Below are 14,969 nucleotides of genomic sequence, written 5' to 3'. Positions count from 1 at the left end.
TATTATGAAGTTGATAGTAATATTACTATAGTAATATTTGGCTATCTCAGAGAAATAAATGTGTTAATAAACTATTTTTAGTGGTGGAAGAGGTATTCAAATCCGCTGTTTATGTAACAGTAGCAACACCAGTATTTAATCAATACCTAGTCATCATATGTTTTGTTTTAGAAAATGTTGAATCTGCCAGATACATGTGGAGGAGGAAAAACAAAAATCCCGCTGAAATCATGAACTTTCAATGCCTATAAAGTAGTATCAAGTTAAGTGCAAACATATGAAAATTGTACTTGGAAATACTTGTACTTACATGTACTTATTTTCCACCACTTCTGGTCTTTATAAAGAGTGACAGTAGCAGGTGTACAGTAAAGCCTCTGTTGCTTTCCAGGTCTGTACTGTGGTTCTTCTTGACAGCATCAGGACACTTCTTGAACAGCCAAAGTTTGAATGGGAGAACAACCAGCAGGTTCATGTGTCACTATTGTTTATTGTTGCTCCTTCATCAGATTAGCGACAATAAACAATAGTGAAAATGTAATTTCAGGTGCCAGAATAGTTCATATTGTATGATATATAACAGAAATAATGATAATTATATAATTATATATACTACAAAACAATGGCAAAGTCTCCTTTGATCTTGGTTAGGGTTATCTAAGCAATAAGGAGTTATATGTCTCTAAATGTATGGAGGTCGCAGTATATTATAAAAAAATCTGAAAGATCTTAAAATCAATCCTAAAACAAATATTTAATCAGTGAAATGATACCTCTCACTGACTTATATATTATTTTTTATATTATTTGTGAGAAGCAATTCTGGCAAAACTGAAACATAGGAAGGTGTGTTTATCTGCGATACACTAGAATTTTTACATTTTTTATCAGAAATGATGCGATCAAATAATAGGTAAACTATGACTATGAATCTGGTTAAGATATTTGATTTCAGCTTTCGATACTGATTGAGATTTTATGCCAAATGGTGCTCTGTCTGTCAAACACAACTTTGTGTTGATGCTGTCAAACCTCTTCCTGTTCACATAAATGCTCTCATTTACGCTGAGAGCAATGACCCTTATATAAGTGCCATTAATTGTGCCTACTACTCTTGGGAAGCTGGCTATTTGCATGAACTGTGTTTGCTTCTGTTGGATTATGCACGGTGTTGTTGGGAAGGCGATGAAACACTTGACAATGTAGAGCTGGAAGTGCCATAACTGTGCGATGACAATTCAGTTTATTGATGGTTGTGATGGCCCCAAATCATCAGCATTGTATGGCTGCATTTTTGTCCTGTGACAAGGACATTGCTGCGTAAGTCAGTGGTGAGATGAGGTCCCTCACCAACTTGCTGACAAAGATGATGCCTGCTCTCTGTCCAAACGATACTGTTTGTCTACTGCGTGTAGCCAAACAATGTAAAAACGTTCTTCCACTCCTGAAAGATTTGCGCATGTTCTTTTTTGATACTGAAAACAATATTTTGACAAATAAAACATCTTCATTCCAGGTCTACAATTGCTTTTTTTTCTGGAACTTTCAATTACATTTAACAGTCTTGGTCAGTGGAGTTTGAGCAGTTAGCTGATTTGTCATCACACAAACTACTCTAAAGCACACATTTGATTTCAGGAGAGTTGCTTATTTGCTTTCTGGTGGAGAGTTAGACAATGAAACTGCAGTCATCAAGTAAATATATACAGGTATCATCAGCAAAACCTATTTAAAGTGAGACTAATACATTTTCACAGAAGAAAAGATTGAAAAGTTGAATTCACAAGCATTAAAACTGACCCTTGCTTAGTTCAGTATAATTTTGTTTAGCTGATATAGCCTCACTCTATGATCGGTAGCTTATAGTGGCTTATGTTAAAGTTAAAGTAGATATTACTGTCTAACTGGCATTACTGACGCAGTTTGCTGACTTTTAGTCCTGCTACTCTTACACTACATTTATTGTACGCTGAGGTTTAGCAAAAGTTAGTTTTACATAATAGACTTTCTCCACAGTATTGTTCTGGTCATATAATTAGAATATCATCAAAAAGTTGATTTATTTCAATAATTCCATTCAACAAGTGAAACTTGGATAATATATTCATTCATTACACACAGACTGATATATTTCAAATGTTTATGTCATTTAATTGTGATGATTATAACTGACTAATAAAAATTAGAATATTACTTAAGACCAATACAAAAAAATTTTTAGAAATGTTGGCCAACTGAAAAGTATGAACATGAAAAGTATGAGCATGTACAGCACTCAATACTTAGTTGGGGCTCCTTTTGCCTGAATTACTGCAGCAATGCGGCGTGGCATGGAGTCCATCAGTCTGACTCCGTTGACATTGGACCTCAGAAAACACAGTGGACCAACACCAGCAGATGACATGGCACCCAAACCATCACTGGCTGTGGAAACTTTACACTGTACTTCAAGCAACGTGGATTCTGTGCCTCGCCTCTCTTCCTCCGGACTCTGGGACCTTGATTTCCAAAGGAAATGCACAATTTACTTTCATCAGAGAACATAACTTTGGACCACTCAGCAGCAGTCCAGTCCTTTTTGTCTTTAGCCCAGGCGAGACGCTTCGGACGCTGTGTCTTGTTCAAGAGTGGCTTGACACAAGGAATGCGACAGCTGAAACCCATGTCTTGCATATGTCTGTGCGTGGTGGTTCTTGAAGCACTGACTCCAGCTGCAGTCCACTCTTTGTGAATCTCCCCCACATTTTTGAATGGGTTTTGTTTCACCATCCTCTCCAGGGTGCGGTTATCCCTATTGCTTGTACAATTTTTTCTACCACATCTTTTCCTTCCCTTCCTTAGCCTCTCTGTTTTAATGTGCTTGGACACAGAGCTCTGTGAACAGCCAGCCTCTTTAGCAATGACCTTTTGTGTCTTGCCCTCCTTGTGCAAGATGTCAATGGTCGTCTTTTGGACAGCTGTCAGGTCAGCAGTCTTCCCCATGATTGTGTAGCCTACAGAACTAGACTGAGAGACCATTTAAAGGCCTTTGCAGGGGTTTTGAGTTAATTAGCTGATTAGAGTGTGGCAACAGGTGTCTTCAATATTGAACCTTTTCACAATATTCTAATTTTCTGAGATACTGATTTGGGGGTTTTCATAAGTTGTCAGTTATAATCATCAAAATTAAAAGGAATGAACACTTGAAATATATTAGTCTGTGTGGAATGAATGTATAGATTATACAAGTTTCACTTTTTGAATGGAATTACTGAAATAAATCAACTTTTTGATGATATTCTAATTATATGACCAGCATAACTGGACCATTATTGACACATTCATTTTAACTTGTTGGTCGAGAAAGAATTCGGAGTCTTTTTATGCACTTTTTGGTCTTCTAATGTTTTAAAGTGTGTCACTGTTTTTGTTTTTAGATGATCATATTTTTTTAATGTAAAATCATAACCTGGAATGTATCTACTAATTACAGCTGGAGATAAACGGTGGTGTAAAAATCCAAGGGAGGTTAAATGAAGGGCAACTGGAATGGACTGGGTTGAGATCCAAGAAACTTCTTTAGTACTGACTGACTGGCAGGGAATCCCAGATATTTAACCTCCATGATTCTGTAAGGTAACTGATCCGACACTTGGATTACATAGCTTGTGACAGTTGCTTCCCTCCTGTATTGCTTCGGTTTACATACCTGACCTGTTAGATCACTGTATAGATAAATCATTTTTATGCAGATCTGTACCTGAACCAACTGTTCTGCAGTGCTGATATTGTGTTACATTTGTCTGCTTCCCTGGTCTTACCAAGAACTGAACATACTGTACTTTGTAGTAAACTTTTATATAGTTGTTACATTTTAATTTCACATTGTGATTGTGTTATTTTGCTTTTATTATTATTATTTTATTTTATGTTTCCATTATGGTTCTAGTGTACAGTCCACAACCTTGAACACTTGTGTGGGAAAAAATAAAGAAATCACAGAAATGAATCCTCAATCAAACATTCCAAGTTTCTTTTAATTGACGTGACAAAACCTCTACATGTTTTTGGGGAAAAATGTGCTTCAATCAAGTTTGTAGGGTATTACTTTTAAAGAAAATTGTAAAACTTTGGAATACATCCATTAAAAATAACTTAAATAAATAAAATTCTGGACAACATCAACTCATACCATGTAAAAAATAAGACCATCACCACCTAGATTTCGAACATTATAAACAAGTGCAAAGACTGAAGAGTTAACAAGTGAGACCTGAATTACGAACAAAAAGCACGTGTACGCTGTGGTTACAGTAATAGAGGCCTTGCATGTTTTTGCTTGTGCTTTGAATCACTCACTTTTAGTCCAAGTACAAAATAATTAAATACTAGCAAAAACATCTTCTGGAGGAAGATTTTGTGTAACTCCCACCAGGTCAAGATCAGAGATCCATTTTTGTTCCTTGGTTCCTGAGCTTCCTGGTTTTAGTAGTGTCATGGCTCTATTGGAAATAATCACAAAGACACTCTGGTAGAGGGACACAACACACACAGACACACAAACACATAAACACACTTGTATGTTCCACTATTCCTGTGGGGACATAATGCATTCCCTAGCACCTGAACTGTAACCTGAACCCTAAAACAATGTTTTAACCATAGAAAAGCTGTCTCTACCTGTGGAGACCTCAATTTTTGTCTCCATGGGTTAGTGTGCATTCAGGTTAAAGTCCCCACCGGGATATAAGAACATGAAAAACACTCACACTGACTCACACTGACTCACACACACACACACACACACACACAGACACACACAGACACACACACACACACAAACACCACTACAGCCTGCAGGTCTGTATGTATGAAGAATGTAAAAGTATTTGAAGTATATACAGAGGCAAACGGAGATCTGAGTGAGCCTGAACAGGCTCTCTTCTGTCATCTGGAAACACACAGCCATTACTAAAACAGTTTCTGCATGAATGTCTTTGTTTTCTCTTCTGGATATTCCTCTGTCAGTCTGTCCTCTTGGTTTCACAATGATGGACAGTTTCAGGTCTCTGGATCAGACAAAGTGCATTTTAGATTCACTTGTGAATGTGACTTAGAAACTACTGTAGGCCTATATGGTTAACTTTTTGTACAGCCCTTTGAAAATTGGAATTTAAATGTGTTTGTTTGGCGAAGTTAGTTATCTTTACTCTTTGGATTTCTTCTTTCTACATGCATTCCAGTAAAGACACTTACAGTAATATTATAGTGTTTTGTTTAATCTGAACTCAAGTGCAAAAACAACAGCACACAACTCCTTGTAAAAGCACATCAAACTTAAAAAGATATAATGTGTTAACTAGGGAGCATCAGAGGTGCAGAGTTTGTTTCCTTTGGACATAGCCTGTTTCTCCCTGCTTCCCGTCTTTATGTTAAGCTAATCTCCTGGCTGTAGCTTCACGTTTTACAAAAGTTCAAGTAGTATCAATCTTGTCGTCTAATTCTCAGCAAGAGAGTGTATCAGCCTATTTCCCCATAATGTCGTACTAGTACCAAAGTGAAAATGGAAGCAACATTTGTGCAACGAATGCAGTGTATAGCGGACTATAGAAAGATAAAAAACAAGAGAAGGAATTACACTGGAGATAATTGATGAATCTTCCCAGGTATAATAACACTAAAGTACATCTCTCATATCTCACTGTTAATCACAAGGATTTGTCAGTTGATTATGCTATCATGATGGACAACAGTGACTTCTTACCTACGCCATCAGCTGATTCGTCGGCCAGGGGGTCGGAGTTTATTACATACTTGCTACCAAATATGTGTACCAACTGATCAAAGAACTTGCATTCTTGTTTGTCTCCTCTGGAAACAGGAAACAGAATTTCAGAGCTTATTATAAGGATGAAGAAAGCTGTGCCACAGATAAATGTGTAGAGCAGCAGTGGACCAAAGGTTAACCAAAGTTATGAGGTTTTGAAAAATTCTGAGAGAATGAAATTGCATTAAGAATGTAGATGTTAAGACCTACAGCATGATCTAACTACATGGCCATTCCCCAACAGTGAACACTGGTTACTTACTTTCTGCCTTCTAGGAAGTGTCGGAAATTGACCCTCAGCCTCTTTATCCTGGTCTGACACTGCTCAGGAGTGCGCATGTAGCCCTGGCTGGCCATGACCTCAGAAATCTGGATGAAGATGTGTTTGTTCTTGGTGCAGCCCTTCAAGTTCTCCTGGATCTCCTCGCTCCCCCATATGTCCAGGAGGGCCTCGGTCTCGCCATCGCTCCAGGGCAGCTTAGAGCTGTCAGCCACCCAGTGGGTACCTGATGCAAAAAGAACATGAAAAAAACAACAACTATATAGCATAATTACAACAGAGAGAAAAGCTTTACAGGCACTTATAGATTGACCTGATTGTTAGAAAAACGTGAATAATCTGACATATAGTTTAATGTTTAGAGAAAAGCAGAAACGTAAAAAAGTAGATAGAATTAGAATAATATTTTGTTTTTAGTTAGTTTTTTAACTCTGTTTTTTATAAATTTAATTTTATAGTTTATATTTATATACCTTTATATTTATTATTTATATGTGAATTTCTGCTTTAACAACATTGTTTACATAAACATTCATGCCAATGAAGCATAGTGAATTGAAATTATTTAGAGGGAGATTTACTTGCGCGCACTTGCTCACTTGTATTACTACTCACTTTAATAGAACAATTTTCAGAAAATAGGATGAGAAGCACAGAAAGCTGTGTAATAAAATGCGACACGACTGAAACACAAAGCATGGAAGAAAAAAACACACAAATAAAAAGACAATTAAGAAGGAGGATTTGAAGGAGGAAGAGATTTTAGTCCAAAACCTAATTTATTTTCTCTTCTGTTGTATTTAGCTGCCTGTGTTTGCGGAACGTCATTGCTCCCCACTCCCTGTATTCACATAATAATCTAAATGTATTGTATAATAAACCAAACAATTATCAGATGTGTCCATCTGGCATTATACATTTTTATAAATGTATTACAAACTTAGTTTGATCCTGCATTCTTGGCATCCAATGGTGTTGCTTCACATTTTGAAAATGAATCACAACCTAGTAAGTGTCACCTTTCTTCTGACCAGGCACTAGTGGGAAGTCATCCAGCTCATCTGCGACAGACGTGTCTGCGTCTGAGCTGTCCACTTTCAGCTCCTTCCTGAAGATTTCATCCATCTCGCTGAAAAATTTAAATTCCTCCCTAAATTTAAAAGGTGGAAAGAAAAAACGTTACCACAGGACAGATTTACACATTTATATTTGTAGCCTGGGATTAGCAGACAAATCACATTCAAATCCCAAACGTTTTCCATTTAAAAACTGCTGCTTTATCAAACCAAATCCTCCTTACAGGGTTTGTTTTAGAATTGACATAAAGTACTGATGCTACAAAGGACAGACTGTTCCTCTTTTACAAAAAAAAAGTGTCAACTGCATTCGATGCCTTTGTGTGTATTTGGATTTAAAAAAAAAAAAGAATCATAGTTTTGTCATCACTGACTTTTCATGGAGGAAGCCGTGTTTGAGGCGCTTAATGCGGGAGTAGCACTGCTCTGAGGTCCTTATGAATCCTCGGTCGCTCATCTTGTCGGAGATGTACACAAACACGTGACGGTTCTTCAGGCAGCCTCTCAAAGTGAGCTGGACGTTGTCTTCACCCCAGATCTCCAGCAGGGTGCGAGTCTCCTGGTCCGACCAGGGCATCTTTCTGCTCAGGTCGGCCAGGAGGTGTCCGGCTGAGGGCTGCTCGTCTACGTGGAGGAATAACAGATTTAGTAGTGGATTTGAAACTCTCAATGACAATACGTATAATTGTCCAAAGTTGTGAAGACACAAATTGCACTTATTACACGTATTTTATCATATTTAAACCTACAAATGTCAGGATCCTTGTCCATTAGGGGTTGCAAGGGGACGTCTGCAGCAATACTGTGCACCTCAGCATGCACAGAGTCATCACCGAGAACTGGAGCCAGGAGGTGAAAGTATCGAAACACCGTGGGCCGCCCTCCATTTCTGGAAAACGTAAATCAAAGGAAAGCTGGGAAACACATCTGCTGGAGTTAAAAGTCTCTAGAAATTTAACTAAAAATGCCCAAGTTTCAGCTGACTTTTTTGACCAATTTATTTATTTTTATGTTTTTACAAATATTTTAAATAATAAAGTCTTCCAAACAACCTCTCATCGGTTTTATTTACCTCCGGGTGTTGAGGTAACGCCTGTAAGTCTTCTTCAACCGCTTGATCCGGGAGTGGCACTGCTCCGTCGTCCTCGGGTATCCCATGGCACTCATTTTCTCTGCAATGTCGGCGAATATGTGCCCGTTGCGGACACAGGTTTTCAGGCTGTGCTGCACGTCATCTGCAGCCCACAGCTCAACAAGAGTGACCGTCTCCTGCTCCGTCCATGCTGTGTTCACAGTATCTGCACCTGCTGATGATACAGCAGTCGGAAAGGCTGAATGTTTATCTAACGGAGCATTTCTTCTACTGCTGTGTGAATGAATGAGTATGACTGTACCTGGATCCTGTTCTACTTGATCGTCTCTTTCATCGAACTCATCAATAGAAATTGCCTCCTGTCCAAGTATTTGTTCCAGCTGCTGGTAGAATTTATAATCTACTCTTCTTCCACATCTTCAAGGCAGAAAAAGACGGAAATATGAACCATTATCTTCATACTGGATTATGTTTACAAACAAAAAAGGCAGATAGACAGAAAGATTGATCTCACTTCTTCTTGTCGTAGCACTGTCGAAAGTTGTTCCTTAGCGACTTGACTTTCCAGCGGCACTGCTCCGAGGTTTTTGTGTAGCCGAGGTCTTCCATTCTCTCAGAAATGTCGGCATAAACGTGTCCGTTGTGGACAAAACCTCTCAGCGCCCTCTGAACGTCTTCGTCGCCCCAGATCTGGATAAGCGCCAGGGTCTCCTCGTCTGACCACGAGCTAGGTGCTGGTTTTTCTGTTGACATGCTGTTGAGTTCTCCATCTTATAGTAGAAATACAACATGTGTCAATGTACTGCCCTGGTTTTGGTGTGAATGCAGTTTCACAGTTACTGTAATTTCAGCCAAGAAATTTGATTCGTAACAAATAAATTCTTGCTCCTACAAACGTCAAGTTAAATCAATAAGCAATAAAACACACCCATTTTTAACTTAAAACACTTGTTGGTTTAAGTTGGTTTTGGTGCTACAGCCTCTTGATCAGTAGCTTATGATGGCTAATGTTAGCAAATTTTAAATTATCCTGTAATTGTCAATGGCCAATACATTTTCATACAATAATGTTTTTAACTCAGCTTGCGTACAAATTCAATTCAAAATGCTCAATATTGCACACAGATGCACATGTCTATTTACTGTACACTTACAGTAAATGTACATTTTACTGTATTACTTAATATGACTTATGTGTTGGATTGTCTTCCAAATTTTAAAATGCTCAGTTTTGCACCTGACTAACCATATACAAGCTCATATATTTGATAGATGTATGTGTATTCATTTTTTTCATTATGTAATTCCAGAAGATGCCCTCCATTTACTGCCATTGATTTTATAATTTAGCCATTATTATACTGTACTGAATATTAAAACATTGCAGGATGAATGACACCTGAATAATTAAAGCCCTAGCACCCAACTAGCAGTGAGACACTAGAACAACCCCATAAGAGCCTGAACGCAACACTAAATTCAAGCTAATCAGCCCATTAGCAACCACACACACTTTCTACAGGAAATAAATTAAAATCATTTTCATAATTAATTAAATAATTTATTTTTAATTCATGCGTTCATTGTTTTGTCTGTAAAACATCAGAAAAGAGAGAAAATGTTCAAATGTCATTTTCCCAAAGCCTAAGTTAGCCCTTGTTTAGTCAGACCAAAACAATTTATTTACTATATTATTTGTATTACAGAGAGAAAAACAACAAATACTCACATTTGGTAAGCTGGAACTAGAGAATGTTTCATATTCAAAAATGAATTTACTATCAAAATTGTAGGAAATTAATCAACTACTTGTTTCAACTCGACATGAAATGCTTTCTTAGTTTTTGTTCTTTTGTACTACTTGAACACTTTTCAAACACTTAACATTGTCAGTGACAATAATATAAAACTGTAGGATTGCTGAATATTGCTGCCCTTCTATCCATAAGCTGATGATTTCTTACCTGTTTCAGTCACTGATTCAACGTTGGAGTCTTCTGATATTTCGATGGAGTCCGTTACCACAGTGGAAGATGTTGATGGCTGCTTGTCGAGGATTTGTTCCAGCAGATCATAGAATTTAAAGTCGACTCTATCAGTCCCAGATGAGCTACAGGCAGTAAAGGCAGTTATATTAACACGCACATATCCTGCCAACAGTGCCGCATACAAACTAAATATTTATGTACAGCTTTTACCTCATATTTTCCTGACACTGCCGGTAGTTGGCTTTCAGCCGTTTGATCCTGGTGTGGCACTGCTCTGCGGTGCGGGAGTAGCCGTTGGCGCTGAGTTTCTCTGATATTTCGTTGAAAATGTGACCATTGTGTGGGTAACGTCTCATGCTCTGCTGAGCCTAAATGGTAATATAAAAAAACATTTTTACAATTACTTTTATCACACCTGCATCCCCCATTTCAGGATTGGATACTTTTCATTCAGTTTTTTAAAAACATGTTATTCTGTTTGTCGCCTCAGGCTAGAAAACTATCGCTTTTCAGATGATTTAATGGTCAATATGCTTCTGAGGGTCTCTGTTGCTAGAGACACTCAAGAGTTTCACTGTGCTGAACAGAAGGAAAAGATCCTGCATGATCAAACCTTTAAATAATATTCAGAGAAGGTGTAGAGTTAAGGTTAGCATGGTTTCAGACCTCTGGATTGCTGGGTACATCAGCAATTCAAATAAAAAAGGATTGATGAAGTGAAGTGAGAAAGCAGTTCTGCATAAATATGTCATAGATGGAATGAATTTCTATTCTTATTTTGTCCTCTACCCGTGGGTCTCCCCAGATCTCCAGAAGGATAATGGTCTCTTTGTCCGACCAGGGAACCTTCTTCCTGTCATCCTGAGCACCCACAGCAGACTCTGAAGAGACACAAATAGAAAAGAAAACACTTCATTTGATTACTTTATTTAGTTGATTCTGCCACCATCTATTCATTGGCCACTTTACTGTTGTTGAATTTATATTTGACTACAAGGTTTTGGAACAATAAAGATTAACTGAAAAAAAGTATACTGTACATACCATTAAAGCTATATTTAAGCATTAAAAGTTATTCTTTTTATGACAGCTGGAAACTTTGTTGCCTTTCCGACTTACAACATAAATTAACAAACTAAGTAATGAATAAAAATTAACCGTTCTGAAAAGAGATAGATGTAGTTACAAACATCATCAAATAAGGAGCAGGCTTAGTAAGAGAAACCATCATAAAGAGACTATGCATTCCGTATTTTAACTGAATTTGACAAGAACAACATTTTGGAGGCTATAGCGCCTCCCTGAGGGCAAAAGCTCAAAGTTTGAAAAGGTTGCATCCTGTATAATCTGAAGCTGTGTTCTTTGTGCTTACTTTAGTTTTCTTGCTTAGCTTCATCTAGGCCCCCTTATATTTTATCAGCCATACCACTTCATCATGTTAAAGAATTCAATACACCACTGTCTTAAACCCACCAAATTACTGTCTAAAAACTGTTTTTCACTAAAGGTTAAACTACAACTTCGGACTATGTCAGAAGTTATAGTTTAACTTTTACTGGTTTCTATATATTTCCACATATTTTTGTTTTTACATAATATCCCTGAATGCATTTCTTGCCACCAGATGTGAGGGGCACACAGGGGTTAGTCAGTGCATAAATGATTAGGCGGCAGGGTGACATAGGGTTAGGGCTGAACGATTTAAAAACAGAATCTTATTTTGACTGATGTTGCAATTGCAATATGATAAATTTTACATCATTATTCTCTTTTTAATTGAAAAACATATTAAAATAAATTATGGTGTGATTTTTGTGGGGAGATTTAGATAAAATGTACTGTTCCGTCCTACACAGAATGACTTAAAACACCTCAGTGTATTTTCTGAGTTCCCTTCCCACAACCCCGGCAGTCAGTAGTAAACATTTGAGTTTACCGATATCCTGATGGGAGAAGGAAGGAAAGTCGTTGTCTTCAGCCTCTCCTGGTATTTCATCCAACTGCTGCATCGAAGAGAAGTCCTTCACCAAAATTCTTCCCAGCTCATTGTAAAACTTGCACTCAACTCGCTCCTGTCCCTTCATGCTACAAGGGATAAGAAGACAGCAGAGGTATACTGTAAAAGCAACATAAAAATTTGAATTTTTTCTTTCACTCTTGCTTTAAGCATACGTACTTGTTTTGGTAGCACTGCCTGAAACTTGATTTCACTCTTTTCAGCCTTGTTTGGCACTGCTCTGGGGTTCGGGAGAAGCCCTGGGCGGCCATCTTGTTGGATATGTTGGAGAAAACGTGTCCCATTCTGTGCGTTCCTCTCAGCTCCTGCTGCGACTTGTCTTCTCCCCACATGTTGATGAGGGTCAATGTCTCCAAGTCTGTCCATGGAACGCTTCGAGTTCCTTTAATAAAAATATGAAAGCCGTGTAAAACATATTTACAAAATCCTTTTGTCAACTAAAATAAATATTAATGCTTCCTTTGAGTTTAATTTTAATCAAATACATCCATCCATCCATCGTCAACCGCTTATCCTGTGTACAGGGTCGTGGGGGGCTGGAGCCAATCTCAGCTTACATCGGGGCGAAAGGCGGGGAACACCCTGGGCAGGTCGCCAGTAGAAATGAATCAGCAATTTCAATGATAGAGTAATCGTTTCAGTCATTTCTCAAGCAAAAGTGCGAAACATTCTCTGGTTGCAGCTTCATCAGTGTGAGAATTTGATGTTTTTATATGATAGTAAACTTATTATAGTTAAAGTTTGGACTGTTGGTCGAATAAAACAAGCAATCATGAATACATGACCTTGGGTTATGTTATTTAACCATGACATTATTATGGGCATTTTTCACAATTTTCAGTTGCAGCCCTAACTAAACACAACCAAAAAACAATAACTGTGTGACTCTACTACGCCAAGTTAAGTTATCATCTAACACTAGCAATGGTTTCACTGACTCAACAAGTACAAATATGTGACATTGTACCAATTTCCAGTCCGCTCGTATGGCCGAGAAACTGCATGTCGTCATCACCGTCGTGGGACTCCTCTTCATCGATGACCTCTTCAACATCATAGGTGACCTCAGGAACAGCTGAAGGAGCTGAGGAGCCGAGTATTCGCTCCAGCGGCTCATAAAATTTATACTCCAGCCTGGAGTTCCCTCTGGGTTTAGATCAGGGAAAAGGCAATTGCTTCAATTTCTTTTTTCTCTATTGTTCCACAAACCACAGCTATGACATCTAAGGTATGAGGCTACCATGGTGAACATGGTAAACATTATACCTGCTCAGTGTGATGAACACGGTACATGCTAACATTAGCATGTACCAAGCAGAAAGGAAGGACGGTAATTCATTTTATACCCACTTGTTGTGGCGGAAGCATTTCTTCAGTCGTTTGATCCTGGTCTGGCACTGTTCCACTGTTCTCATGTAGCCTCTCTCTGCCATCTTTTGTGCGATCTGCGTGAATATGTGACGGTTTTTTAAGCAGCCCTTTAAAGCCCGCTGCACCGAGTCATTCCCCCAGATGTCGAGCAGATTGAGTGTCTCCTCGTCTGACCAGGGAACTTTTGTGTCCATTACAACTGGGACAGAACCTTCCGGAGAGTCTAAAATGAAACAAGAAGTGTTAGTCAACGGCCAAAGCTTAGACTGATATACCAAAGTATCCACTGATCTATACATAAACTGTACAAACCTGTATATTCTCCCCATATCGAGATTAGAGGAGATTCACCTGAATTCTCATCATCCACTGACGAATCCCTGTAAAAAGTAAAAAAACAAACACACAATGGGTAAGATTTTGACATCTTTTTATAATCTTATCAAAGTGATTTATCTAATTTTGTGATCCACCAAAAATGTGTTAGGACCTCGGCATAATTCAGCCACAAAGCATGTATGTGCAATAAAAAAAGGTGGTACCAATGAGCGTTAAACAGATTTAAAGCCACAGGTTTACACAGTAAGGATTTTCAGAAGACAAAATGAGATGGAGTACATGAGCTGCAACCAACTGTCAACACGAGTCTACAGTATGCCCTACTGTGATGTAGGGCATACTGTACTGCAACGTGATGTGCTGAGCTAAATGCTAACGTCAGTACGTTAACAAGCTCACAATGACGATGATGCTGACGTTCAGTAGGTTATGATTTGCTGGACAGAATTTTTCACTTTTCCCGAGATTAAAACAACTACAGCCATGCTAGCCGCTCTGCAAAACTGCACTAAACTAAATGCTAATGTTAGCATGTACCATGTTCATCACACTGATAATGCTAACTGATGTTTAAAAGGTATAATGTTTACCATGTTCACCATCTTAGTTTAGCATGCAGGAATGCTAAGATTTGCTAATTGGCCTTGAAAACAAAGCACAGCTGAGGCTGATGGGAATCTATGTGGTCATAAACCAAAGAAATGGACACATCTACAGTTTGACCTGATGATGGCACCATATGAAAAGTTGGGATCTTCAAGTCATGATGCTTTGTTGTCTGGGAACAATGAATGTCTGTACAAAATTTTGTGCCAATCTATCAATAAGATAATTTTTTCACAGAATAAGTGAAAACATTGATACCATGGATATCTGTACCACATTTTAGAGGCAATCCATCCAATATAATAAATATTTAAATCTCGATCAAAGTGGTGGACCAACAGAGTGACACTGCCGTCTTTAGAGCCATGCTGCAATGTGGCTGAAAAGCAAAAG

At 38.2% G+C, this 14,969-nt stretch overlaps 1 protein-coding gene across 1 annotated transcript; it reads right to left on the bottom strand.

Annotated features, from left to right (window-relative positions):
* Positions 1-3,990: 3,990 nt before the first annotated feature.
* zgc:113263 (uncharacterized protein LOC503753 homolog) lies at positions 3,991-14,011 on the bottom strand (the record flags this gene model as incomplete). Its single annotated transcript, XM_038739047.1, is given in 17 exon segments — positions 3,991-5,048; positions 5,744-5,850; positions 6,069-6,312; positions 7,106-7,236; positions 7,537-7,786; positions 7,912-8,051; positions 8,235-8,469; positions 8,557-8,672; positions 8,770-9,025; positions 10,220-10,365; positions 10,454-10,611; positions 11,033-11,124; positions 12,180-12,328; positions 12,420-12,642; positions 13,228-13,406; positions 13,611-13,854; positions 13,944-14,011. Coding segments are annotated over 17 exon segments (2,746 nt in total), but the record flags the coding sequence as incomplete, so codon positions are not given.
* Positions 14,012-14,969: the final 958 nt, after the last annotated feature.

Source organism: Micropterus salmoides, unplaced genomic scaffold, assembly GCF_014851395.1.
Source record: "Micropterus salmoides isolate LMB-PRFRI ecotype aquatic unplaced genomic scaffold, ASM1485139v1 Ms_hic_scaffold_23, whole genome shotgun sequence".
Classification (NCBI taxonomy): Eukaryota; Metazoa; Chordata; class Actinopteri; order Centrarchiformes; family Centrarchidae; genus Micropterus; species Micropterus salmoides.
Note: the sequence above shows the minus strand (reverse complement) of the source record. Positions and strands in the feature narration are given on the sequence as shown.